The sequence below is a fragment of the Periplaneta americana genome, chromosome 14 (assembly GCF_040183065.1).
Source record: "Periplaneta americana isolate PAMFEO1 chromosome 14, P.americana_PAMFEO1_priV1, whole genome shotgun sequence".
NCBI lineage: Eukaryota > Metazoa > Arthropoda > Insecta > Blattodea > Blattidae > Periplaneta > Periplaneta americana.
The window spans coordinates 95,792,904-95,820,200 of NC_091130.1; the positions used below are offsets into that span (position 1 = coordinate 95,792,904).

General features: G+C 36.3%; 1 protein-coding gene across 3 annotated transcripts in view; it reads right to left on the reverse strand.

The window, feature by feature from the left end:
• LOC138713596 (adenosine deaminase-like) overlaps nt 1-13,071 on the reverse strand; it is a 106,603-nt gene extending 93,532 nt beyond the window's left edge. For 2 of the 3 annotated variants that reach the window (XM_069845795.1, XM_069845804.1), the window contains exon 1: nt 12,793-13,071. Coding sequence is in view for 1 of the 3 variants with exons in the window: in XM_069845787.1 (XP_069701888.1) it covers nt 7,776-7,781 (6 nt within the window). In the remaining 2 variants the exon portion in view is untranslated. Of the gene's footprint in view, nt 1-7,775; nt 7,799-12,792 lie in introns of those variants that run through there. The other variant, XM_069845787.1, reaches the window with a different exon arrangement.
• Between the last annotated feature and the right edge of the window lie 14,226 nt (nt 13,072-27,297).

Here is a 27,297-nt window from a genome sequence, read left to right on the forward strand (position 1 = left end):
CCTACGTATTGTGTTCTATAAAACATTTTTAGTTATCAGGTACCTATCTGTATGTCAGGAAGGAGAGTTTAAATAAAAACAAAGTAAATACCTGGTACAGTATATTATTATTATTTTTTTTTTTGCAGAGATCATATGTATAAATGTGTAACCATTCCGATTATGGATAACGTATCTACAGTTTTTAATGCAAGTAATTCCATAATTTTGGTATTCGTGTTTTTTTCTTTATATTTTTTCAAAAGTTGAATGTTATATTGCATTCAAATAGGGATAATGGTGTTAATTTTTCAAGAATTCATGGAGTATTGTAATCCTTTTGCAAAATATTCACTTCTTGAATAAATCCAGACTGTGTCGATAAATTTCTGATGTGTTGGTGTGGATTCATGTGGCAGACGTATTAAGTTCTCAAGAAATAAAAGAGCCTTTTTAAATTTAATATAAAAAACAATATTTTCTGTAATAACTTGCATGACTGTTATTGGTGTTCATTTTACATTTCCAGTGATTATTTGAGCTGTTCAGAGCAGAAGTGGTGTAAGTCAAAATTAGGTAATGAGTTTTAAAGTAAAAATTCTGTAAAATACAGCACAAAGTAGCAATTAATATATCCTTCGTGCTATTCACTGTCTACTAATAGTTTAAATAAATTCAATATTAACTGCTACTTTGCGCTGTATTTTACAGAATGTTTACTTTAACCCACATTACCCATTTTTAACTTACACCACTTCTGCTCTGAAAATAAAATTTGGCGTACATTTTCTGAGTTAATTGAAGTTACAATTTTTTCAACAAAATTGTGTGTTCATTTATTTGTTCTCACCTACGTCATATTAAGAGTAAGTGCATGTAAATTACGCATTATTTAGGTAGGATAAGTTAAAATTAGGCATTATGTGTGAAAACTGGAAATGTAATGTAAAATGCGGTAAACTTGCCATAAAAATTTTAACCATAGGCCTAACATCAGCACTATTTGTGACTCAAATAATAAAGGAAATAGCGGTTCTTAATAAATGGAATAATAATGAACTTCATAAATCAATGTCTATCATATTAAGGTTTAAATCCTCCCCTTTTCTTTATTTTCAAGTTTACCTCAGCGTCCGAATTTACCCCAATTTTCAGTATGGAAAATAGTTAATTTCTCAGGAAATAGGGAGAGGAATTCACAACGCGATGTTCCCTACGAGATATGCCATACAAATTTGAAGTTACTAATTTTGCCTCTTCTCACAGGAAAATAATATAGAGTTCCAATGATTCATAAATATATTTAGGAATGAATTGAATTAACCGTCCACGTACGAACAATTATATTATTTCAAACCATGATACGTAATCAGGGCCATGATTCAGTTGTAAGGAGCAGAAAGAATTACATTTATTCCCAGCTTATGAAACATTGTAGATTAACTGCGTGTGAAATTCTTCTAGGATTCTAAATTAAAATTAATAAGGACCATATACACTTACTGTATAGCATAAAAATGCAAAATGAATTACGCAAAACCCGTTTTCTGATGTTTTATCATATTATGTCGTGTGCAAACTTTTAGCTTGCCTGCCGCTAGAGGGCTACTATCGCGCCAGCTATCAAATGTTGGCATATTTTATACGTATGAGTTGCGCGACTGTAAGTATTAGACTGTAGTATTACACTGTGATCTTCTCTTTGTTTAAGCAAAGAGAATTAGCTGAACACCAATCTTCTATTTTCGGTCGATTGCATCAAGTTCATTAATAATTTTCAAACTAGCGTAAGTCATTTAAATAAATAATGAATAAAATCGGGCCCAAAATTGGGATACGACTAAACAGGAAGTAGTTAGGTTGACGAGAGGAAAGTGAGATTTAGAGGGGTAGCCTGGCAACGAGAGAGGCAACCATGGCAGCGGAAGAAGCTGAATTATCTCATACGATTAAACAAGACAAACCTTGAACAACATCGTCTGCAGTCATATTAGTCTTACTTATCATCTGTATCTGAAGCTGATAATACTCTTTGGTACGCTACAAAGCGTATTCTACGCGAGCCAACAGTCATCCCGACACTTCAGTTAGACTCTCAAATAGCCACAGACACAGAGTCGAAATGTAACTTGCTTGCATCATATTATCAATATGTATTCACCCCAAACGAGAATAAACATGAACAGATTACCTCTGAATTAGAAAAAGAACTTATAGAAAATATGAATAAACCGACTGTGCCAGAGAAAATTTCCTATACTACTCCACAAGAATTGTCTCACTTCATTCAAAGGCTTCCAAATAAAAAATCTCCAGGCCATGATCTTATACCCAACATTGTACTAAAGAAGCTCACCAACAAAGCTCTTACTTACTTGACGATAATTTTCAATGCTGCCCTTTAATTGGGTACTTTCCTCGAGCCCGGAAACTTCCTGAAATCATTGTTTTTCATAAGCCTAACAAACCTAAGCACTTGCCATCAAGTTATCGACCTATTAGCTTACTGCCCACGCTAACGAAATTGTTTGAGAAGGCTATTCATCATCGCATTTGTAAATTTACGTTCCAAAACAAGATAATACCAGTTTTTCAGTTTGGCTTTCGTCCAAAACATTCTACAACAAACCAACTGCAAAGAGTCACTGAATCCATTATAAAAGGCTTTGAAGAAAAACAGTTTACTGCCACGGATATGTTTCTGGATATTGCCCAAGCATTTGATACTGTTTGGCATGATGGTCTAATACTAAAATTATATAGAATTGGTTTTCCTGACTGTCTCACCCGCATCGTGAAAAGTTTTTTTTATCTGAGCGTCAGTTCTCAGTACGTATAGATGGCATTAAATCAACGCTTCGTCCAGTTTTAGCCGGAGTACCACAAGGATCTATACTGTCACCACTTCTCTTCAATATCTTCACATATCACATTCCATGTTTACAACCGTCACGCATAGCTATGTATGCTGACGTTACAGTTCTCTTTTATTCTCATAGTAACCTAAATACTGCAATCAGCACTCTTCAGACATCCTTACAGGAGCTGTCTAAATGGTTCTCTGACTGAAGATTACTACTCAACATTACCAAGACAGAAGCTAAAATCTTCTCTTTAAGGCCTATTCATAATCCACCTCCTTTGGTTCTTCTAAATGAACAAGTTACATGGCTCTCCAGTCAAGAAGCTGTCAAATATTTGGGAATATTATTATACACGAAACTTACATGGAATGCCCATATAAGTCGCATTGTCACACTAACCTCTTCTAGAATTCTGAAATTATACTCTTTGGTTAATAGACGTTCACAAATTGGATTGGACTGTTCAATGCTACTCTACACCTCGCTTGTACGACCTCTTTTACAGGGGCGGCCCGTCCTCATGTGCTACAGTGCTACAGCACAATGATAATTTTTGCTCAAATAATGTATTTGCAATACCACAGTATTTGACTTGCCATTTGACAATTTCCCGTGGTTATGTTCACGATGCGTTATAGAGTGTTTAGTCTTCGCTCTTCGCTCTTTGGTGCCTCAGGCGGTACGTTGTGCTACTCAAAACTTTACATGAAAATGTAGACAACTAATGCGCATGTGCGAAGCTGAAATCACCGCTCTGATTGGCTATTTTTACGCGGGGAAGTGCTGTAGTCAGCTTCAGCACAACACAGCTTGGAGATTGCAAAAGTAAAGCGTAACGAAAGAATGCTTGTTTGTGGAAGAACTCAGAACTGTGTACAATGTGTTTGGTAATTCAAGTGTCCAACTACTGCTGCCATCTACCTGGTTTTTGAGGTTTCTCCTGAATCAGTCAGTCCAGAAAACTGAAGTCAAGGAATTACGTGACAGTATAATTCAGGAAACTACTTATCGTTTCAGTCTTTAAGCTACCTAGACGCAACAAAATTGTTAAAGAGCAAATTTTTTGACAATTTTTCGCGTAATTTTCCTGAACGCGAACTTGAAGTTGCTGTCAACAGCTATACTGTACTGAACAAAAGAGTGTTAAAGATACAACTTGGAGTTCTATATGGAAGACCCGACTTCCGAAATATAGATGGAGCTGTTCAATTGTTACAATATATAACATAGCCTCCAACAATTCACAGGATCCATTCTGTGAAGTAACGAAGTTGTTCATTATTTCGGTTACAATACCAATGACCACTGCTGAGCCAGAAAGATGTTTTTCTTTCTTTAAACGCATAAAAACCTTTTTTAAGGAACACTATGTCCCACGATCGCCTCACTGCTCTTGCAATACTGTCCATAGAAATGAGTATGATGTCCAAGATGGAGGGGTTTAACTCCAGGGTAATTGACAAGTTCTGCAGTAGGAAGGAACGTCGTATGGATTTCATATTTCGTCACTAGGCGAGTCTCAAATTAAGATAAATACATATAAGTTTATACAGAAGGCCGATATAGCTATTGCAGCACACTCATTAATTTGACCACCAGCCGCTACTGCTCTTTTAACTTATGCAGCGCCAGTGTGGGGGACAGCAAATTAGACACACATGCATCACCTACAAGTTCTCCAGAACAAGTTCCTGCGTACTGCAACAAATGCCCCCTGGTTTGTGAGAAATCAGCAACTGCATCAAGAATTGGGAATTCTTCCACTAGAACAGTACATCCATTCAATGTCAAAATCTTTCTTCAACAAACTTCCTGGTGTTCCTGGAGCTGTGACATATAACATTGGAGCAAGATCTTGTCAGCCATCTCGACTTAAAAGGAAACTCCCTCAAGACACCCTTCTTAGTGATACTGACGACTCTTCATAAATTTAACACAGAAAAATCATCATATTTTTGTTCACATAATTCACAAAAATATTTTATTAATTAATTTAAATTAATTAGAGGAGCCTTTAGAGCCGACCTCAGCATGATATTCTGCATGTGATATTCCATCATTTAACAGTGGTCTGTATAGCAAGTTTGCTGGTCAACCAATATTAAACATAAAAAAGAGGGGTAGCCTGTGCAGTGATGACCATAAACTTACTAAATAACCGCTAGACAGCTTACTGGCGCTAGTGTTATACTGCCAAATTGAACAGCAGACTAGCGGCTATTTGTTTTTTGTTTTTTATTCATTTATTTATTTATTTATTTTTTTGGTCGACCAGAAAACTTGCTATACAGACCACTGTTAAATTATGAACTATCACATACAGAATATCATGCTGAGGTTGGCTCTAAAGGCTCCTCTAAGTAATTTAAATTTGATAATTAATCATTTTTGTGAATTATGAGAATAAAAATATGATCATGATTTCCTGTGTTAATTTATGAAGAGTCGTCAGTATCGCTAAGAAAGATGTCTTGAGGAAGTTTCCTTTTAAGTCTAGATGGCTGACAGGATCTTGCTTCAATGTTAAATGTCACAGCTCCAGGAACGTCAGGAAGTTTGTTGAAGAAGGATTTTGATATTGAATGGATGTACTGTTCTACTGTAGTGGAAGAATTCCCAATTCTTGATGCAGTTGTTGATTTCTTACAAACCAGGGGGCATTTGTTGCTGTTCGCAGGAACTTGTTCTGGAGAACTTGCAGGCGATGCATGTGAGTCTTATTTGCTGTGCCCCACACTGGCGCTGCATAAGTTAAAAGAGGTTGTACAAGCGAGGTGTAGAGTAGCATTGAACAATCCAATCCAATTTGTGAACGTCTATTAACCAAGGGGTATAATTTTCGAATTCTTGAAGAGGCTAGTGTAACAATGCGAGTTTAATGGGCATTCCATGTAAGTTTCGTGTCTAATAATAGTCCCAAATATTTTACAGCTTCTTGACTAGAGAGCCATGTAACTTGTTCATTGAGAAGAACCAAAGGAGGTGGATTATGAATAGGCCTTAAAGAGAAGATTTTAGCTTCTGTCTTGGTAATGTTGAGTAGTAATCTCCAGTCAGAAAACCATGTAGATAGCTCCTTTAAGGATGTTTGAAAAGTGCTGATTGCAGTATTTAGGGCATATGGGTACCTAAGTTGTTTACAATAGACTGCAATGTCAAAGGAAAGATGATCAAGAGTTACACAGTCTCACAAAGGAAGAAATAAAATAGAAAATAGATTTGGCAAAATAAGAATTGAATCTATGATTGCAGAAAGTGCCTGTCACTTCTTTACAGTTTTAAGATACATAAGAAAAACTATTTGAATGTTTCCACGACATTTTTATACCTATGTACTTAATTTCTCTGAAAAGACTACATCAAAACACACATTCAAAGCTGTCCCGCTAACATTTCCTACTACAAATAAAACAGTGATTACAATTTATAATTTATATAATTGACGGATCTAGGTCCTTTCTTCAAAGTAAATATAGGCTAAAATATAGTGATGTCTTCTCGTAGCAACAATTTGTATATTTTAATGTATTCCATGTCCATCTCTTCATTTGCATTGTATATAATATAATCGCCATTTGTCCAAAGACCAAGTCCAAAAGTACCAATTTTACGGGAGAAACAAAAAGCTGTATACATGCAACGATCATAAAAAGGAGATGTGCAAACGTGCTGTCCCGATCCACTCCTGTGAATTGAAGCCGCGCTTGAGGACAGTCGCCATCACGATGCTACTAGTCTAGTATATACAGTCACGAAGCTCAATACGTAGTTAATATACATCCATAGATAGCTGCTAACCACTAGGATCGCTACTATCACCTCATCACAGACAATGCGAAATACTACCTGCACAGTCTATTGTTCTTAGTACCCTCAAAAACTCAAACTTCGTGACTGTCTATACTATACTGTGATGCCACAACAGTCTAGTATATACAGTCACGAAGCTAAATACGTAGGGAATATGCATCAATAGACAGTTGCTAACCACTAGGATCGCTACTACCGCCTCATAACAGACAATGCGAAATAGTACCCGCACAGTCTATTGTTCCTATTTAAATTTAGGGTACATAAGTTTTTTATTTTAGGTTAAGTTACTAACACATATTTGACGGAAGACTAGGTTTTTCCACTTCAGTTTAACTGACAGCTTCATAATTCCAGCCTTACTTATCGCCACGTCCACTTTGTTTTGGGCGCTTATGCTAATGGCGGACAGTACCCTCATTATCTAAAGCTTTGGGACTATACAGTATACTAGACTGTGTTGCTACCAAAATATTAGATCCTGCCAACGATCTAGAAATATATTTTTAAGTACACTATTTTACGACGCTTTATCAACATTTTAGGTTATTTAGTGTCTGAATGAGATGAAGATGACAAGCCGGTGAAATGAGTCCGGAGTCTAGCACCGAAAGTTACCCAGCATTCGCTCATATTGGGTTGAGGGAAAACCCCGAAAAAACCTCAACCAGGTAACTTGCCTCGACCGGGAATCGAAGTCGGGCCACCTGGTTTCGCGACCAGATGCGCTAGCCATTACTCCACAGGTGTGAACAGGTAGAAATAAGAATTCTTACTTTTAGCTCGTAGTATCCCGTTTAGCATATGTACACGGCTTACAATCAAGTAGGCCGTGGCATATGGATAGTTGATTGTGGTGTTACATCGTCGGTTTTATTCGCGAATCAACTAATTTCAAGATGCCTACATGCAAGTCCCCACACTGCCAGCTGCGCAGAAGATACGACTGGACCCAAATTGAAGCGATCGCTCGCCGCTAACTTGAGGCGGACGGAAAGCAATGCTGATAGAACGCAATCGTAAAACAAACTAAGATTTATTACAATACAACATAAAAACAACCAAACATGAGCCTAATAGTAACAAGGATAAAGACAAATATAAATAGTAAAACGTAATTACCTGCATTCTTGTGTTATAACATCAAATAATCAAAGATATTAGTCCTGCAACTGTCAGTCAATAAAATCGTCGTCGTCTTTGTGACTTGCGGGTATTTATATTTACATAATTCATCATATCCGTAGGATGTGCTTCCTGAAATATATTTCAATAACCGAGTGACAACATTAACTTAATCTTGCACATTGTGTGCATCTTTCGGTCGTGAAAAATAGCGGACGAAAAGTAATGCTGATAGAACACAACCGCAAAAGACAATAAGATTTATTACTATATCACAAAAACAAGCAAATATAAGCTAAAAGGGTAACAAGGATAAAAACAAATATAAACAGTGAAACGTAATCACCTGCATTCCTGTAGTAGTCTACAACAGCAAATAATTGAAGAAACTGGAACTGTCAGTCAGTAATCGTCATCTTTGTGAACAACAAATATTAAGCAGTTAAGGTATACTGGGCACAGAACATCTAGAAGCTTGGAGACGGTTACTTTTACTGTCCGACCACCCCCTCCTCCCGTACTAGCAGGTATACGGTACCATTCAGTTGCAAAACATTTTCTGAACAGACGTTATTGTATTGTGAGAGCGTAGCTGGATCAGTGAAAGTAGATGGTCAAAGTTTTTCAGTTTGTAGTGCAACCACAGTCTTATACATACAGTCGCGCAACTTCAACATTTTTTTTGCCAACATTCGCGACACTAGCGCCCAAGCGGCAGGCAAGGCACTGGTCATAGGGTTGATACAGCCAGCACGTGCTTTAAAGGGATGCGAGATGTTATAATAACGTTTTAATCATGCGTCGGAATAAAGGCAATGTTTGCAATACGAAAATTGCAGTAACAACAAGTTTAAATCTCCGAATTTGTCGTTCTTCAGATTCCCTAAAGACCAAGAGAAAATCATAACTCAGTCATAACCAATAATCCACGTTGTAGATAGCCTACGTATTGTGTTCTATAAAACATTTATTAGTTATCGGTTACCTATTTGTATGTCAGGAAGAACAGTTTAAATAAAAACAAAGTAAATACCTGTTACAGTATATTATTTTTTTGCAGAGATCATATGTGTAAATGTGTAACCATTCCGATTTTGGATAATATATCTACAGTTTTTAATGCAAGTAATTCCATAATTTTTGTATTCGTGTTTTTTTTCTTTATATTTTTAAAAAGTTGAATGTTACATAGCATTCAAGTAGGTATCATGGTATTAATTTTGCAAGAATTCATGGAGTATAGTAATCCTTTTGCAAAATATTCACTTCTTGAATAAATCCAGACTGTGTCGATAAATTTCTGATGTGTTAGTGTAGATTCATGTGGCAGACGTATTAAGTTCTCAAGAAATAAAAGAGACTTTTTAAATTTAATATAAAAAGCAATCTTTTCTGTAATAATTTGCATGACTGTTATTGGTGTTGATTTTACATTCCCAGTGATTATTTGAGCCGTTCAGTGCAGAAGTGGTGTAAGTCAAAAGCAGGTAATGAGGTTTAAAGTAAGAATTCTGTAAAATACAGCGCAAAGTAGCAATTAATATATCCTTCGTTCTATTCACCGACTATTAATAGTTTAAATACATTCAATATTAACTGCCACTTTGCGCAGTATTTTACAGAATGTTTACTTTAACCCCTAATTACCCATTTTTGACTTACATCACTTCTGCTCTGAAAATAAAATTAGGCCCACATTTTCTGAGTTAATTGAAGTTACAATTTTTTTTAACAAAATTGTGTGTTCATTTATTTGTTCTCACCTACGTCATATTAACATTAAGTGCATGTAAATTACGTATTATATAGGTAGGATAAGTTAAACTTAGGCATTATGTGTGAAAACTGGAAATGTAATGTAAAATGCGGTAAACTTGCCATAAAAATTTAAACCATAACATCAGCGCTATTTGTGACTCAAAATAATAAAGGAAATACAGGTTCTTAAGAAATGGAAAAATAATGAACTTCATATTAATGTTTAAATCCTCCCCTTTTCTTTATTTTCAAGTTTACCCCAATTTGCGGTATGAAAAATCGTTAATTTCTCAGGAAATAAGGAGAGGAGTTCACCACGCGATGTACCCTACGAGATATGCCCTACAATTCTGAAGCTACTAATTTTTACTCTTCTCACAGGAAATACAAAGTTCCAATGATTCAAAAATATATTTAGGAATGAATGAATTAACCGACCACGCACGAACAATTATATTATTTCAAACCATGATACGTGATCAGAGCCATGATTCAGTTGTAAGGAGCAGAAAGAATTACTTTTATTCCCAGCTTCTGAAACTTGTAGATTAGCTGCGTGTGAAATTCTTCCAGGATTCTAAAGTAGAATTAATAAGAACCATATACACTTATTGTATAGCATAAAAATATAAAATAAACTACGCAAAACCTGTTTTCTGATGTGTTATCATAAGTCGTGTGCACACTTTTAACTTGCCTGCCGCTAGAGGGCTACTATCGCGCCAGCTGTCAAATGTTGGCATATTTTATACGTATGAGTTTCGTGACTGTATCTATTAGACTGTGGTGCAACAAACAATTCTGCTGTGTGTGAGTTCTTCTGTAGTGACGTCACTGAAGCTTCTAGTTGTTCTATAACCTGTATACGGTTTGTTTACGGCGATTATCGTCGGGCGCACAAGGCCAGCGAATGTCGCCGGAGTTGCTAGCAGTTGAAATGAATGGGCACGGTTTCTTTACAGCGAAGATCTCCAGCGCAGTTCGTTGGACGCGACGCAGATCGCTGGAGGTTGCTTCTGAAGCAAATTCAGGACGCACATCGCCGCATTCGTGTTCAATATTCGATATTTAGACAAGGTCATGTTGTAATATCGAACATCTAATCTGTACACGTTAACCACGTCTGTACGTTTTGGCTGCAAAACAAATCAAGACGTTTTGTAATTTTTCGCGGTCTGAAGACGAAATTATTATTGAATATGTGTCACAACATAATGCTCTTTTTAAAATGAGCTTGTGAATTAATAAACAAATTAAACAATAAACCCTTACATTACAGATTACATTTTTATCACGCCCGAGCCCCAGAGAATTTCGTTTAGTGTTGGGTAAGGGGGAAATTCTCTCTTCTGTAAGTTTTCTGTGACTAGGCTTACGTAAGTACTTACGCGGTATTCTGAAATATAGCGTTTTTTTTTTTTTTTTGTAGAGATGTAGTTGATCGTATATACAAGGAATAATAAGAGCCCAAACGAACCAAACCTAACCTATCACATGTTCGTACATGTAAAGTGTACAAGCGGATTACGAAGGGAACTACCTCAGCGCTAGTTTAGCCATTTTTTTTATTATTGTTTGGAATACACCATGTAATGTAATACAGTATAATAATAATAATAATAATAATAATAATAATAATAATCAGTTCATAACCTGAGTTACTGCCAATCTTTCAACTGGAGTTACGGGGGTCTTGACAAAATTTGTAGCTAATTTAACATTGTCATTTTCAATTAAACTCAAAACATAATCAAACTGGTCAGGTGAGAGTCTGAAATATTCCTTAAATTTTGTAGCGTTTTTATAAAGATGTCTCATTATCAATGTGTTAAAACAGAATTCTGTAAACCTATTCCTGAATATTTCATTAGTCCGTAGCTTGTTACTTTTATAATACGCATGCGAGATTTTGATATCGTCATATCCCTCTTCTAGAATAAATAGCAACTTCATTATCTTGGATTTATTCATTATAATTTTTAGGTTATGTCCGTGGCCTACATTAATTTACTTGAACATATGTAGTAGATGAAGGAATAAACAAATGAGAATCTACAGCGATGTGCGTCAATAAAGAAACCACTTCTCGGCGATCATCGCCAGCGTTTATAATCGCCGGCGATGTGCGTCCGACGATGGTCGCCATAAACAAGCCGTACCTTATGCTAAAACAGTCAATTAAAAATTCTTGTCTTCGTGATTAGGCCTATTCATATTTACACAATTCATCAAATCTGTACCGATGGAGTTCCTGAAATATTTAATTAATCGAGTTAGGACATTAACATAATCTTGCACACTTTGTCCATTTTGCTTAGGCCTAATAATAAATATTTCAATAAACAAGGAAATGCATCAACTGTTATTATTAAATCGAATATGTGCAAGAATGTCAAAATATTGTAACTAGGCTATATATATAGATAGTATGAAAATACTTAACCAGATTTATTTTGCACTCGCTTATTGATTCATAAATAAAACTGATTTAGAGAAATGCTGTCTAATTATCTTCTTGTGCAAAGCAATACTGGTGGTGAATTGATGGTATAAATTTATCGCGTTTAACAGCAGATAACCATTTACTGAGAAGCTCAGGCTTTTGCAATGGAAACCTGAAAAAAAAGTTTGCGCTTACTCCTATAAAACATTCTCTTCTATTAACACAATAATATGTACTAATGTTCTCAGTCATTTTACAATATCCTAATACAATCTATGTAACTAACTTACTTATGAAAAGAAATTTCCGAATCCTTCTTACGTCGATTCGTACAGTTGTATGCGGCACAACTATGCGCCATGATTCCACTTACGGAATTTATATAGGAGTACGATGAAAATAAATGATAAAAGAACACTATTTGTACAGTTGTATGCAGCACAAGAGCACACGATGGTTTCACTTATAACAAAGAAATATGATTAAAATACTACATAAACACTATTTGTATAGGCCTCATATGTAGCACAGTAGAGGGGCAGAGAAGGCCTGACGGGCTTATCTCTACCAAGTTAAATAAATAAATCCTACTACTAAAAATACTACTACTACTTCTAGTAGGCCTACACTGTGATTTCACGTATATCACAAGATAACGATTCATTTAAACTATATAAACACTATATACACACACTATTGATTAAATTAATATGAACTTACTCCTAACACATTCAATAATACTGAATAACTTTCTATGTTATTTCAAATTAGGCGGAATCGTGATGTAAACATATGTAGTCATATGACACTCACCCTCAAGATGGAGATGCGCGAAAGTGTTTAATTTTTGGTCGAGGAACAGCGCTCGTAGTGAGTCTAGATTAAACTATAAAACGTCTTTGCCTACATGTGTTGCGTATAACTGCACAAACAGATTTTCAAATAAAATTACTGAAATAACTTTGCATAACTGAATACACTTGTGTGGACTGTACTTATTTATAATGATTTTTAACCTAGGTTAGATTCGTATTGTACACGCAGAAAGAGATTATAGAGTGGCCATTGCGCCGCCATGTTTGAAGAAAATTGAAAGAGCGTCCACTATTAAGGTAAGCGTTCACTACATCGTATCGCACTCACCGTACGAATCGCACGGAACGAAAAAAGATTATCTTTGGTGTGCGATCATGGCCTTCTTTAATACATCAATTTCAATTGGTCAACTGTGACTATTATGTTGTGCCATGTTCAGTGTCGCGCCAAAATGGCAGACGGAAAACTTATTTCGCTTGTAGAAAATTGCGAAGAATTATATAATTTGAGGCGTTCCCATTACAGTAATCAAGCCATTTCTTACATATATATTGTGTTTCTTCCTCTTCAATTAAGACGCATGAAGCAATTACAAATTCTTATTCGCTAACAGTCATAATTAATAGATCTAACCTCAAAGGTAAGTGTTCACTACATCGTATAGCACTCATCGGACGAATAGGAAAAAGACAATCTTTTCTGTAATTCTTATGTAACCGGTTCACTACATCGTATCGCACGTATCGCCTCTCGGCAAATCCATCCACGTTCCTCGGATGAGCCACTTTTCCGATGCGTGCGATCATGGCATTCTTTAATAGGTCAATTTTAATTGCTCAACTGTTACTATTATACCATGCCATGTACAGTGTCGCGCCAAAATGGCAGACGGGAAATTTATTTCGCTTGTAGAAAATTGGGAAGAATTATATACTTTGAGGCGTTCTCATTACAGTAATCAAGTAATTTCTTACACACACACACACACACACACACACACACACACACACACACACACACACACACACACACACACACACACACACATATATATATATATATATATACACATTATGTAACCAATATTTCTTTCGTTTCTTTTTCTTCAATTAAGACGCTTGAAGCAATTACAAATTCTTATTCGCTAACAGTCATAATTAATATACCTAACCTCAAAGGTAAGCGTTCACTACATCGTATCGCACTTATCGGACGAATCGCACGGATCGGAAAAATACCATCTTTGCTGTAATTGTTATGTAACCGCGTTCACTACATCGTATCGCAAGCATCGCCTCTCGGCAAATCCGTCCACGTTTCTCGGATGAGCAACTTTTCCGATACGTGCGATCATGACGTTGACCTCCTTTAATAAATCAATTTTTATTGGTAACTGTTACTATTAAACTATGCCATGTTCAGTGTCGCGCCAAAATGGCAGATGGAAAATTTATTTCGCTTGTAGAAAATTGCGAAGAATTATATAATTTGAGGTGTTCCTATTACAGTAATCAAGTCATTTGTTACATATATATTATGTAACCAATATTTCTTTCGTTTCTTCCTCTTCAATTAAGACGCATGAAGCAATTACAAATTCTTATTCGCTAATAATCACAATTAATAGACCTAATCTCAACTCATCTGTTTTCAGCAATGTCAATATCGTACGACGTCATGTTTTAAACAGCTGATAGGGGAATCCGATGAGACAATGAGGTGGAGCCGTTACGGTGAACGCACTGCACTTAAAATATATTTTACGTGCAATTCGTACGAGGAGTGCGATACGATGTACTGAACGCTTACGTTAAATCAACATCAGTGGGCACAGTGTTAAACTGTACGTAGTGAATAGCGAGTTTTTAATTTTCACCAATGTCAGTGAATGCAAAGACAAAGTTTAATGACTAGGAAGACAGGACTCCATATTTTATAATTTCCAGTTGCTAATGAAATCTATTTGTATAATCCAGGTAATATTTCCTTAATCCTGAAGTAGCAGCTATTCAGTATTGTATTACTGCCCTCTATTTCCTCACAAATCTGGATTTTTACAAGAGTTAATTGGGCAATTGCCAATATTCACATATAAAAACATATAGGCTTAGGCCTAATATAATTACATGGAGCTTTTAATCAGTTGTTTTCTTTTATTATTGGTATATATGTAGTCATATTTTTATGTTACTGAATGTACTATGTTCATTTATGTGGGTAAGGAACTTTATTATTTATTGTTTCATTGAGAATTTTGATAAAATAATCTCATCTATGCCGTATTTATTTTAACTCATTGCAATCTACGAAAGCCCTCCTACGGCCGCCATCTTGGATGCCAGTGTAATGTCGGGTAAGTCCCTATATACACTAGCTCAATGTCATTCGACTTATAGCGCGGGCGCATACGCAGTACGGATTTCGATATATGCTGAGTAGAAGCTGTCTCTATTTCTATGCGACATTTCCTTTAGGTGGGCCAGCCGAAATCTGCGACAGGACCCGAACATGGTTCGGAAAAGGCAGTAGCAGACAACTTTTAATGAGCTGTTTCTCTTTTTCCGCGCCCTTTGTAATATCATGTCTGAGTGGAACAGAAACCAAGTAATGAAATTAATCGAGCTTTACGAGCAACGTCCATGATTATATGACATCAAAAGTGAGGACTATCACAATTGGACTTGGAGGGAAAATGCGCTGGAATTTATTCGTTAAAATTTGGAGTCTCATTGTGCCAATGCTATTCCGTCCTACATCAAAACAAAAACAAGGAACATCAGGAGTCAATATGCTAGAGAAAAAAATGAAATTGAAAAGTCTAAAAAGAGTCTATATATATATATATATATATATATATATATATATATATATATATATATATATATATATAGACACACGCACAGGTTAGGAGTCAATATACAAGACAAACAATGAAATTGAAAAGTCTAAAACTAGTGGAATGAGTACAGACAATATATATATATATATATATATATATATATATATATATATATATATATACTCGACAACTAGCCTCGAATAGCAGAAGAGAAATTTGCCAAGAATGAACGGTGATACCACAGTCTAATACTTACAGTCGCGCAACTTCAACACTTTTTTTGCCAACATTCGCGACACTAGCGCCCAAGCGGCAGGCAAGGCACTGGTCATAGGGTTGATACAGCCAGCACATGCTTTAAAGGTATGCGAGATGTTATAATAACGTTTTAATCATGCGTCGGAATAAAGGCAATGTGTGCAATGACGAAAATTGCAGTAACAACAAGTTTAAATCTCCGAATTTGTTGTTCTTCAGATTCCCTAAAGACCAAGAGAAAATCATAACTCAGTCATAACCTATAATCCACGCTGTACGTAGCCTACGTATTGTGTTCTATAAAACATTTATTAGTTATCAGTTACCTATTTATATGCCAGGAAGGAGAGTTTAAATAAAAACAAAGTAAATACCTGTTACAGTATATTATTGTTTTGCAGAGATCATGTGTAAATGTGTAACCATTCCGATTTTGGATAATGTATCTACAGTTTTTAATGCAAGTAATTCCATAATTTTTGTATTCGTGTTTTTTTCTTTATATTTTTCAAAAGTTGAATATTATATTGCATTCAAGTTAATTTTTTCAAGAATTCATGGCGTATTATAATCCTTATGCAAAATATTCACTTCTTGAATAAATCCAGACTGTGTCGATAAATTTCTGATGTGTTGGTGTAGATACGTGTGGCAGACGTGTTAAGTTCTCAAGAAATAAAAAGGGCCTTTTTAAATTTAATATAAAAAGCAATCTTTCTGTAATAACTTGCATGATTGTTATTGGTGTTGATTTTACATTACCAGTGATTATTTGTGCCGTTCAGAGCAGAATTAGGTAATGAGGTTTAAAGTAAAAATTCTGTAAAATACAGCACAAAGTAGCAATTAATATATCCTTCGTGCTATTCACTGACTACTAATAGTTTAAATAAATTCAATATTAACTGCTACTTTGCGCTGTATTTTACAGAATGTTTACTTTAACCCTCATGACCCATTTTTGACTTACACCACTTCTGCTCTGAAAATAAAATTAGGCATACATTTTCTGAGTTAATTGAAGTTACAATTTTTTTCAACAAAGTTGTGTATTCATTTGTTCTCACCTAGTCATAATAACAGTAAGTGCATGTAAATTACGTATTATATAGGTAAAAAAAGGTAAAGGTAACCCCGTAACATGCCATGAAGGCACTTGGGGGGCATGGAGGTAGAGCCCCATGCTTTCCATGACCTCGGCACTAGAATGAGGTGGTATGGTCGGCACCGCGCTCTGACCGCCTTTTACCCAATTTTATAGGAGGCTGAGTGAACCTCGGGGCCGTTCTGAATGTTTGGCAACAAGAAAAAATCCCGTCAGCACCTGGGATCGAACCCCAGACCTTCCAATCCGTAGCCAGCTGCTCTACCAACTGAGCTGCCCGGCCGCCATTATATAGGTAGGGTAAGTTAAAATTAAGCTTATTTGTGAAAACTGGAAATGTAATGGAAAATGCGGTAAACTTCCCATAACAACTTTAAACCATAATATCAGCACTAATAGCGACTCAAAATAATAATAAAAACATGAAAAAATAATGAACTTCATAAATCAATGTCTGTCAAATTAAGGTTTAAATCTTCCCCTTTTTTATTTTTAAGTTTACCTCAGCGGCCGAGTTTACCCCAATTTGCGGTATGGAAAATAGTTAATTTCTCAGGAAATAGGGAGAGGAGTTCACCACGCGATGTACCCTACGAGATATGCCCTACAATTTTGACTCTTCTCACAGGAAATATAGAGTTCCAATGGTTTATAAATATATTTAGGAATGAATTGAATTAACCGTCCACGTACAAACAATTATATTATTTCAAACCATGATACGTGATCAGGGCCATGATTCAGTTGTAAGGAGCAGAAAGAATTACGTTTATTCCCAGCTTCTGAAACTTGTAGATTAACTGCGTGTGAAATTCTTCCAGGATTCTAAGGTAGAATTAGTAAGAACCATATACACTTATTGTATAGCATAAGAATATAAAATAAATTACGCAAAACCCGTTTTCTGATGTGTTATCATATGTCGTGTGCACACTTTTAACTTGCCTGCCGCTAGAGGGCTACTGTCGCGCCAGCTGTCAAATGTTGGCATATTTTATACGTATGAGTTGCGTGACTGTATCTATTAGACTGTGGTGATACTACATTTAGTCGACAGAAAGCGCTTGATATAGGACGTTGCTCGACAGCTTCCTTCGACTTGTAGACGAGAAATCTGGAAAGTGTAAATGATGATGCTACGTTTAGTCGACAGAAAGCGCTTGACGTTGCGCGACAAATAGCAAGTGTAAATAAGGACTAATATACTGTCAGTGACTCAGGAGAAGACGAGAGCGGACTGAGGAGGAAGGGATGTGAACAGATAACGTACGACAACACGTGCAATATTTGTACTGCAGTAAGCGGAAACATTTAGGTCTCCTTCTGTTCAACTTATCTGTAATTTCCATACGCATTGTTACTCATGTTTCCTGCACGAGTAATAACCTGGCTACTGGGATACTTATCTGAGCGATGTTTATAACAATGAACAGCGATAGTCAAGAAGGTCACATTCTTTCCGCTCGTCTTGTCCTGAGTAATGGACAGGAGGAGTTCCTGAACAGAGCCTCGAGCAACTCCTACTTCAATTTGTCTTGAACTGGAAATCTAATTACCAGGGAACGGATTTATATGGACTAAAAATATATGAAATATGTAAATATATATGTAGTTATTTTTACCAAAATATGGAATTAAATATGGATTTTTACCAAAATATGGAATTAAATATGGACTTAAAATTATAAAAAAATGACTATGTACGTTAAATATTGGTACATTTTAATCAAACTAAACAAAAAATATAATGGACGTACCTTATCTTCCAATGTAGTTTCAACAAAACACAATTTTTATTGTCTGTTACCATAACAATAGGTTACAAACATTTCTTTCAAGTGCTGAAAAGTGAATCTTCTTCTATTGTCTCTGAGGATAGATTTATACTGACTAAAAGAGCGTTCGACGTCACAAGAAGTAACTGGTACATAATTCAATTTCACAATGTCTGCTGGGGATAAGTCCAAGTTAATCTTCACTGTTGATTCACCACTCATCACAGCAACAACCTTTTGTAGTTCTTCATATCCAGGGTTTTTTGAAAGTACAGTGTCCACCTTAGCTCTTACTGCATCTGCAACTTTACCTCTACCACGATTCAGTTGTTCCACAGTACTATTTATAATTTCAAAACTTTCAGATAGTGAAAGGTGCCTATTTTGGAGACTTTTGAGCGTTTTTATGATGCATGAAAATGTATGCTGAATGTGAGCTAAGTCATTCTTCACACTTATGTCACAGGTAACTGTTTTCGCAGTATCAATTGAGACTGCATCTTCAGAGTCCAATGCAAGGAGAACATTGTTAATAGAGTCTATATGTTCGGCATAATATTCAACTGCTTCTAGCCATGTACCCCATCTAGTTAAAATTGGCTTTGGTGGCAATGGAATTTCAGGGTACATTTCTTTCAACACGTTAACTCTACTGGGAGCTTTGAGAAATACTTTTTTCACTGATGAAATCAACAAATCTACTTTAGGGAAATTGTCTCTGACCACTTCTGCCACAAGATGAAATGCATGCGCCACACAAGTAAAATGAGTCAATTTAGGATATACAACAGATAATGCTTGTCCAGCTTTGACCATATAAGGGGCAGCATCGCTAATAAAGAATAACACATTATCGTACATAATACCCTTTGGCCACAGGATACCCATAGCTTCGTTGAACAGTTTAACTATAGTTTTGTTATTGCACTTTTCTAGAACATCACAATGTAAAAGAATTCGTTCAGAATATTGTTCACTTAACAAACCGATAACTACATTACCAACAAGTCTACCTTCTTTGTCGGGAGTCTCATCAATGGAAACCCAAATTGAACTATCTTTAATTTCATCTCTTATCTTCTGTATTGTCTCATCGTAGATGGATGGAGCATACGTCTTCCTAAGTGTTGACTCATCCGGGATTGTATGTTGAGTATATTTTTCAAGGAATTCCCTGAAGACCTTATTCTTTAGTTTGTAGAGAGGAATATCAGCAGAGATGAGAGAACGGCACAGGTCGATGTTAAACTCAGATCTTACATTCGATGTTGTTGGTTGTGTTAAAAACAATTGTCTCTGCTTGGAATTTAGTTGTTTGTTGGCCTGATGTTTACTAGTTGTAATGTGTTGTTGCACCAGGAACTTTTGTGTAGATGATACTGCACACTGACACAAATTACAAAATAATATTTTATTGTCAGTTGATAAACCATCTTCTTTAAATTCTGAAATGTAACTTGTTAGTTTTGATTTTAAATTGACTGAATGACATACTTTTGGCATATTTACCGTCTTTATAGTATGATTTACAAAACTGAACCTATGTGTACTCTGACTGGCATTTAACTGTTGAGCTGCACAACTGAAGTCTGTTAAAAATTTTAAATTAAATTAATACAGTTTTGTAACTTACTTTCCCATTGTTGATAGGACTGCTAATTTTCAAATAACTCTGATGTTAAAGGGATTACTGAACATGTGTTTAAATCTCTATTGTTAAAATGTATTTTTAAAAGTTAATGGAATTTTGTTTTGTTTTATTGTTAAACCTAATATAATATGGACTGTTTTATATGAAATATGGAAAATATATGGAAATTAACGAAAATATGTACTAAACTCTAAAATATGGAAAAATATGGAAAATAAAAGTAGGATTTTTCAACCCTACACATTGTGAAACATAAAGATAATGCAAAATATAAATTATATTAGCTTTATAAGTAAATATGTATTTACATATAAATCCTTTCCCTGCTAATTACCTTGTCGCTCTCTGAATGATCTGTTTTTCAGGTAGTCTTCAATAAAATGTACATATGCGTCAGGAATTGAAATTTTCTATAGCTTGTAAAGAAGACTGGCATGACACACTGTGCCGAATGCCTGTTGTATGTCCAGGAATGTTGCTTTTCTGTATTCCAAAAGTTGATATGCATTGTTTATGTAGTGAATGAGTATATGGAGCGTATCTTTTGTGCTGTCCTTGGTTTTAAAGCCGAATTGTTCCTGTTGAATTCTATCTGGCTCTTTTAGAATTGGATATAGGCGGGCTAGTACTAGGCGTTCCAGAGCTATTCCAAGGATATCAAATAGACTTATCGCTCTATAGTTGTTAGAATGTGTGGGGTCTGTTTCTAGTTTAGCAATTGTGATGACAGTTGCTTCTTTCCATTGTGATGGAATGTGTAAAAATTTCAGACAGTCGTTATAAATTTTGGTTCAATGTATTAATGCTCTTTTGAGCAATCATTTAAGACTAAAGAGAAAATACTATAAGAATCTGAAGTTTTATGGAGCGGTGTCCTTGACTTCTTTTGGCGAGGTATTTGTTCAACAGGAGTTTGTTAAAGATAAAGGTTTACTTCACCTATTATTTGTTAATGGAAGGTTGGATCAGAACTGACATGATAAGGTTGGAATCACCAGTAAAGGGAATCTGCAAATGTTTCTGCTTTGCGTTATTGATCACACACCATCTGATGTTCTGCATTTTCTAAAGGTGTGTTGTTAACTTGAGTGGATTTCCCTAATAAATATTTTGTGATTTTCCAGAATTGTTTTGTACTTGGTTGAATTGTTTCAACTTTATCTACAAAAGAGTTATTTTTTTTTTTAAGTTTGTGTTTCCGTCGTATGGCTCTTTGATACCGGTAGTAGGCCCTTTTCGCTTGTGGATCTTGAGTATTTTGCCACTTTTCCTGGCCTCAGTTTTGGCTTTAAGTAGGAAAGTTAATTTATTTGGATTTTCCTCTGAGGAGACGAATGAGATGTTGTGGTGACGGAGTTCGGGGCTGTGATAATTGTGTCTGTGAACGTCTGCAACGTCTATATCAGGTGGTTATAGAAACTGAGGATTCACTGTTATCGATGCATGAAGAGTTTGGTGTATTCATTCCAATCATATATTCTGTTTGTAGTCGTAGATTTTTTATATTTAGTAGCTGGGATCTTGAATATCGATAGTACTGGTACAGGATCTGAGTCAAACGCTGAGGTACTTTTTGTGTCACAGAGTAACCTATTCTTTTGTCTTAATGATGCAGATATCGAGTATATCAGATTGATGTTTTGTTGACCAAGGATATCTTGTAGGTTCTTCCGGTCCAGTGACAGAGTCCTGATTGTTTATGGAATGTTCTAGTAGAAAATTTTCTTTTGGAGAGTTTCACATTATATGTTTGGCATTAAAGTCGCCATATATTATGAAATCGGTGTGAAAAGAAATAAGTGAATTAATATCTGCTTTCTTTAGCTGTCTATATGATGAATGGTATGCCGCTGCGATTAAGGTTTCTGCGTTGTTAGCCTATATATAGACACCAGTAGCTTCCAATGTATAATTGGGGCATAATTGCTTGTCAATGAGGAATGGGTGATTTAATTAATGTAGCGGTGTAGCCGGTCTGAACGGTATATTGTGTAGTTGCGTAACTTAAATTTTGTATGTATGTATGTATGTATGTATGTATGTATGTATGTATGTATGTATGCATGCATGTATGTTTGTATGTATGTATGTGTTGTGCGGCCATCACTTAGGTCGCACCATTTGCTAGCCGGATGGCTACTGCGTTCGACTTCTGCTCCTTTTCATCAGGATTTCTGACACCACCATTTTACTCAACAATGGAAAACTATTTTGCTGGAAGAGCTGGAGCTCTCACGATCCTATAGGATAACTACATGATTACTAAACTTAGTCTGAAATGATTGCAATATTGTAAACTCTACTTGATCTATTATATATTTACAAAATATACAAACAAAGTTACTTACAATGTATTTCGTTTGCTGCCGCCGATGCCATCACGCTACCGTCTCTTCTTTGCGAAAAAGACCCGATTAACACCCTCTGTCAGTATCAACTAACTGCAGCATCTCCTCACCAACACTTTTTATGTTTCGTTATCCGTTTCCCACCCGGGGTACCGACCACTCCATCCACCAGGTGAGATGAACTTAAAACCGCTTTTGATTTTACGTGGTTACAGATGTCGTCTTAATCAAACATCTCTTACATTTGATATGATTCAGTGCATTATAGTGATAGGTCCTTATAATGAGACTGCGCGCAAGAAAACAGTTCGAACAATGCATGATATAATTTTAACCAATTAAAATACATGCTATGTTCTATTGGACCAATGCGATTAGTCGAGGAATGATCTGTGGCGTAAGAATACTTTCATTGTAGGCAGTGATTTACCACACGCCCGACAAGACTCTATAACGCTGGCTATGCATCTTAAGACCGTGTATTCCGCTGACACTGTTCCTGTTTAAAATTTAATACTCCACAGGAAATCATGCTACAGGGCGCTCTTTAGCACTGGGGCATAACATATGTATTTAATGCTCAACCGAATTGATTCAACATCATATGGTTTTTGGCGGACCAGTGCAATGTCCCCATAGAGGATTTAAATTTTACAAGTTTTTTTTACAAATATTTAAATGTTCTCAATTCATAATAGAATTTTCCTCATTACAAATGACACACTAAGATGAAGGTAAAATACCCAGTTTATATAAATATTCCGCCAGGCAGTCGTGTCCTGTGGCAATCCTTATGGCAGCTAGAGTCTCTTTACGGCGAAGATCAGGGAGTATCTCTCACTTTTCAACAAGACCAACCCATTTCTTGTCATCACTCTTTATTTGAAGATTTGAGAGAATCTCATTCTTAAATGAGTGGTTAACTAATCGTTTCAATTTGTGATACGAAAGTTGGGAGGTCGTCCGTAACAATATTTGTCTTTTTTTTTGTTAGGGACTATGCATTATCATTCCCTGAACTACCAACATGCGAAGGTATCTACAAGTGGACAACGACTTCTAACGCTTTGAGTGAGGCATGAGATTTTGTGATCTCGGCAACTTTTGATGTTAAGGATGAGGGATAGATGCCACTGCCAAAATGGCAGATTGAGAGTCACAGATACTGAGAACATGACTCTGGGAATTTGGTCTTCCAAGCAATTGCTGTAAGGCAAGTTTCATGGCCTCCAATTCGCCATCGAAGTCAACTAATACTGTCCTAACGATGTGTAGATGCTAAAGGCTTTACTGTAGGTTCCAGCTCCAGCACACTCCTTGCTCTCGTTGAAAGAGCAATCAGTGAAGATACGCAACCATCTGGACTTAGGATACCAGTCATTAAGAGCTGCAGTGCCTTGGCGTGGGTACGCAGCCCTAAATTCTTCAGAAATTCAGCCATAATACTGTCACAACCACGTGCCTTCTCGCTTTTTAATACTTAACTGTAGAGCAGACGTCTCCAAAAGCGTACTCGCGAGTAAGCCCTTGAACGGAACCGAAGCCAGTACGTAATGAGCGCGCTCCGCCTCACCCATCCCCACCTGTACACAATGTTTATGCGTAAACGAAGAGCAGTGGCGGACTGCCATTATCATTGTATTCGTCGGAGTATTCGACCGTTTCACAGTGTCTTCTAATAATGGACGTAGTACATTCAAGGATGAAAGGGAGGAGAAATATATTTTCGTGTTAGTGGGAAAAATATGAAATGTTAAATTTGTTCGAAAAATCTTAAGAGTGTATTAAAATTCAACATGGGACGACACTACTCGACTCTTCACAAAAAATGCCATACAATTACAGGAATGCTGGACATGTGAAACTAATCTATTTTGAGATGTGTGTATAACTGGTGGTTATACATAATAATCAGCATATTACGATAGGTTTACACTCAGTTTCGCAAGATATACTTATATTTTTTCGTTTCATTTTAGGTGAAATACATACATATATTTTGATAAATTTGAAACAAGAGAATACAAACACAAATTACACACCTATTTATTTATTTAAGAAATTCATTACTACAGAACATGTGTTCCAATTACAGTAGGATATCTGATTGTAACTATAACTAATATGCAACTACCAGTTAACATATCATGAAACTATTGCTGTATATATACAGGGTGTTTCAAAAATACGGGGCATAATTTCAGGTATGTATTTCCCACATTCAGACAATCAAAAGAGTTCATTACAACATGTGTCCGGAAATGCTTTATTTCCGAGTTATGGCCTTCACAACATTGAAATTCACCGGAACGTTTTTCTTTCCGCAGGTCGTTGCCGTCAAGGGCACTCTGACAGTTCATTCCGAGGCGAAGGTTACATTCAGTGTTGTGTAGGCGTTAGACTGTGCGACATGTATTCAAATCAAGAGCTGGCAGAGACACACTTCATGTACGGTAAGGCGGACGGCAATGCTGCGCTGGCTCGTCGTTTGTACCAGGAGAGGTAACCACAGCGACAATGTCCAGATCGGAAGACATTTGTACGTCTCCATTACCGTCTGTGCGAGTATGGAAAATTTAACTCTCCTGGTTTGGGAAGGGGACGACCAAGATCTACAACTCCAGAAGTACAGGAGGAGATTCTGGAGGCTGTGAACATGACTCCTTCTATCAGCACACGAAGGGTAGCGTTGCAAGTCAATGTTCCTCATACGACTGTTTGGAGATCGTTGAAAGAGTATCAATTGTATCCTTATCATTTGCAACGTGTACAGGTCCTGTCACCAGCAGATTACCCTGCACGAGTTAGGTTCTGTCAGTGGTTCTTGCAGCAGTGTGGTGTAAATCCGAACTTTCCTGCCTTAGTGTTATTTACAGATGAAGCACAGTTCACACGAGATGGCATAACAAATTTCCACAATCAGCATGTATGGGCGTATGAAAACCCACGTGCAACTGTTCCATCTCATCACCAGGTGCGGTTCTCCCTCAACATGTGGGCCGGTATCATTGGTGATCGATTAGTTAGACCCCATGTACTTGTAAACAGACTTACCTACGGGGCAGGCGTACACAAACTTCCTGGAAAACACCATACCTCATGTTTTAGAAGACACTCCACTGATCAATCAACACATTCACTTCACTTCTTGCATGATGGCGCTCCTGCACACTTCAGTCGTACGGCTCACCGGTACTTGGATCAAAGGTTTCCTGATCGATGGATAGGTAGAGGTGGCCCAATTGCTTGGCCTCCACGCTCACCTGATGTGTACCCTCTCCATTTCTACTTGTGGGGCCATTTAAAATCATTGGTTTATTCGTTTCCGGTGCCTGATTTGGAATCCCTTCGGAATCGATTTGTGGCATGTTCTGAGGACATACGCAATACTCCTGGAGTTTGGGATCGTGTTCGCAGGTCAATGAGACATCGATGTGAGGTCTGTATTCAAGCAGGATGTGGACATTTTGAACATCTTCTGTAATGAGAACGACCTGCGGAAAGAAAAACGTTCTGGTGAATTTCAATGTTGTGAAGGCCATAACTCGGAAATGAAGCATTTCCGGACACATGTTGTAATGAACTATTTTGATTGTCTACATGTGGGAAATACATACCTGAAATTATGCTTCGTATATATATATATATATATATATATATATATATATATATTGTTCTTCGTAACATAAGATACACATTTTGGGCCTAAATATTTAAGCGTGATAAAGTACGACCCAGCTCTAATAATTCCTAACACTACTTAAAACATTGACATCAAATAATGTTTCACACAACTTTTTCTTGTACATACTATACAATAACGAAAAATCTAAATCCTGTTTATTTGATAGATGATTGTAAGTTCGAAGCATTAATAAAAGTGGACACATTTTATGAGATTGTATCCTCAGTCTTAAACCAAAAAAAAAAAAAAAAAAAAAAAAACTTCTTGCTAGCTATGTTCTAACTTGGAATATTGGAAAATCAATGAGGCCCTTTAAAGAATGCATTTGTAAAATTGTGCATACAGAACGTTTTCTAGATGTAATGCGAAATGAATTAATCCATTATTGAATATTTCCCAATCAAAAGTAGGTCTAGAAGCTTCATAGTATGTCAAAATAATATACAAAAGTATGATATTTTTTATCCTTTTGATGTTGTTATTTGTAAGCACGAGATCGTTGCCGCAATCCTTCACTGACCGCTCCCGTACGAGTCTCTCCCCCTTCTCTACAGCACACTGTGTTCGGCGGGCAGCATCGGGATCACGAATGACTATAAGCTTTTTGGAGACCTCTGCTGTAGAGCATACTGGATCTCATCGAGAGAGAAGTCCAAATTAAAAAGACGTGATTCATTCCTCCTATAAGACAAACGTAGTTGACGTTTTATGGTTTTTCCCTCTCTCTTTAATTCTTTAGGTAATTTTCGGGAAACCGTGAAATTTTTAGTAAACGCTTCTTCTGATGTTCTTCTGCAAGTACTATTTTACCATTAGATTTCATTGGCTGTTTATGCGGGGA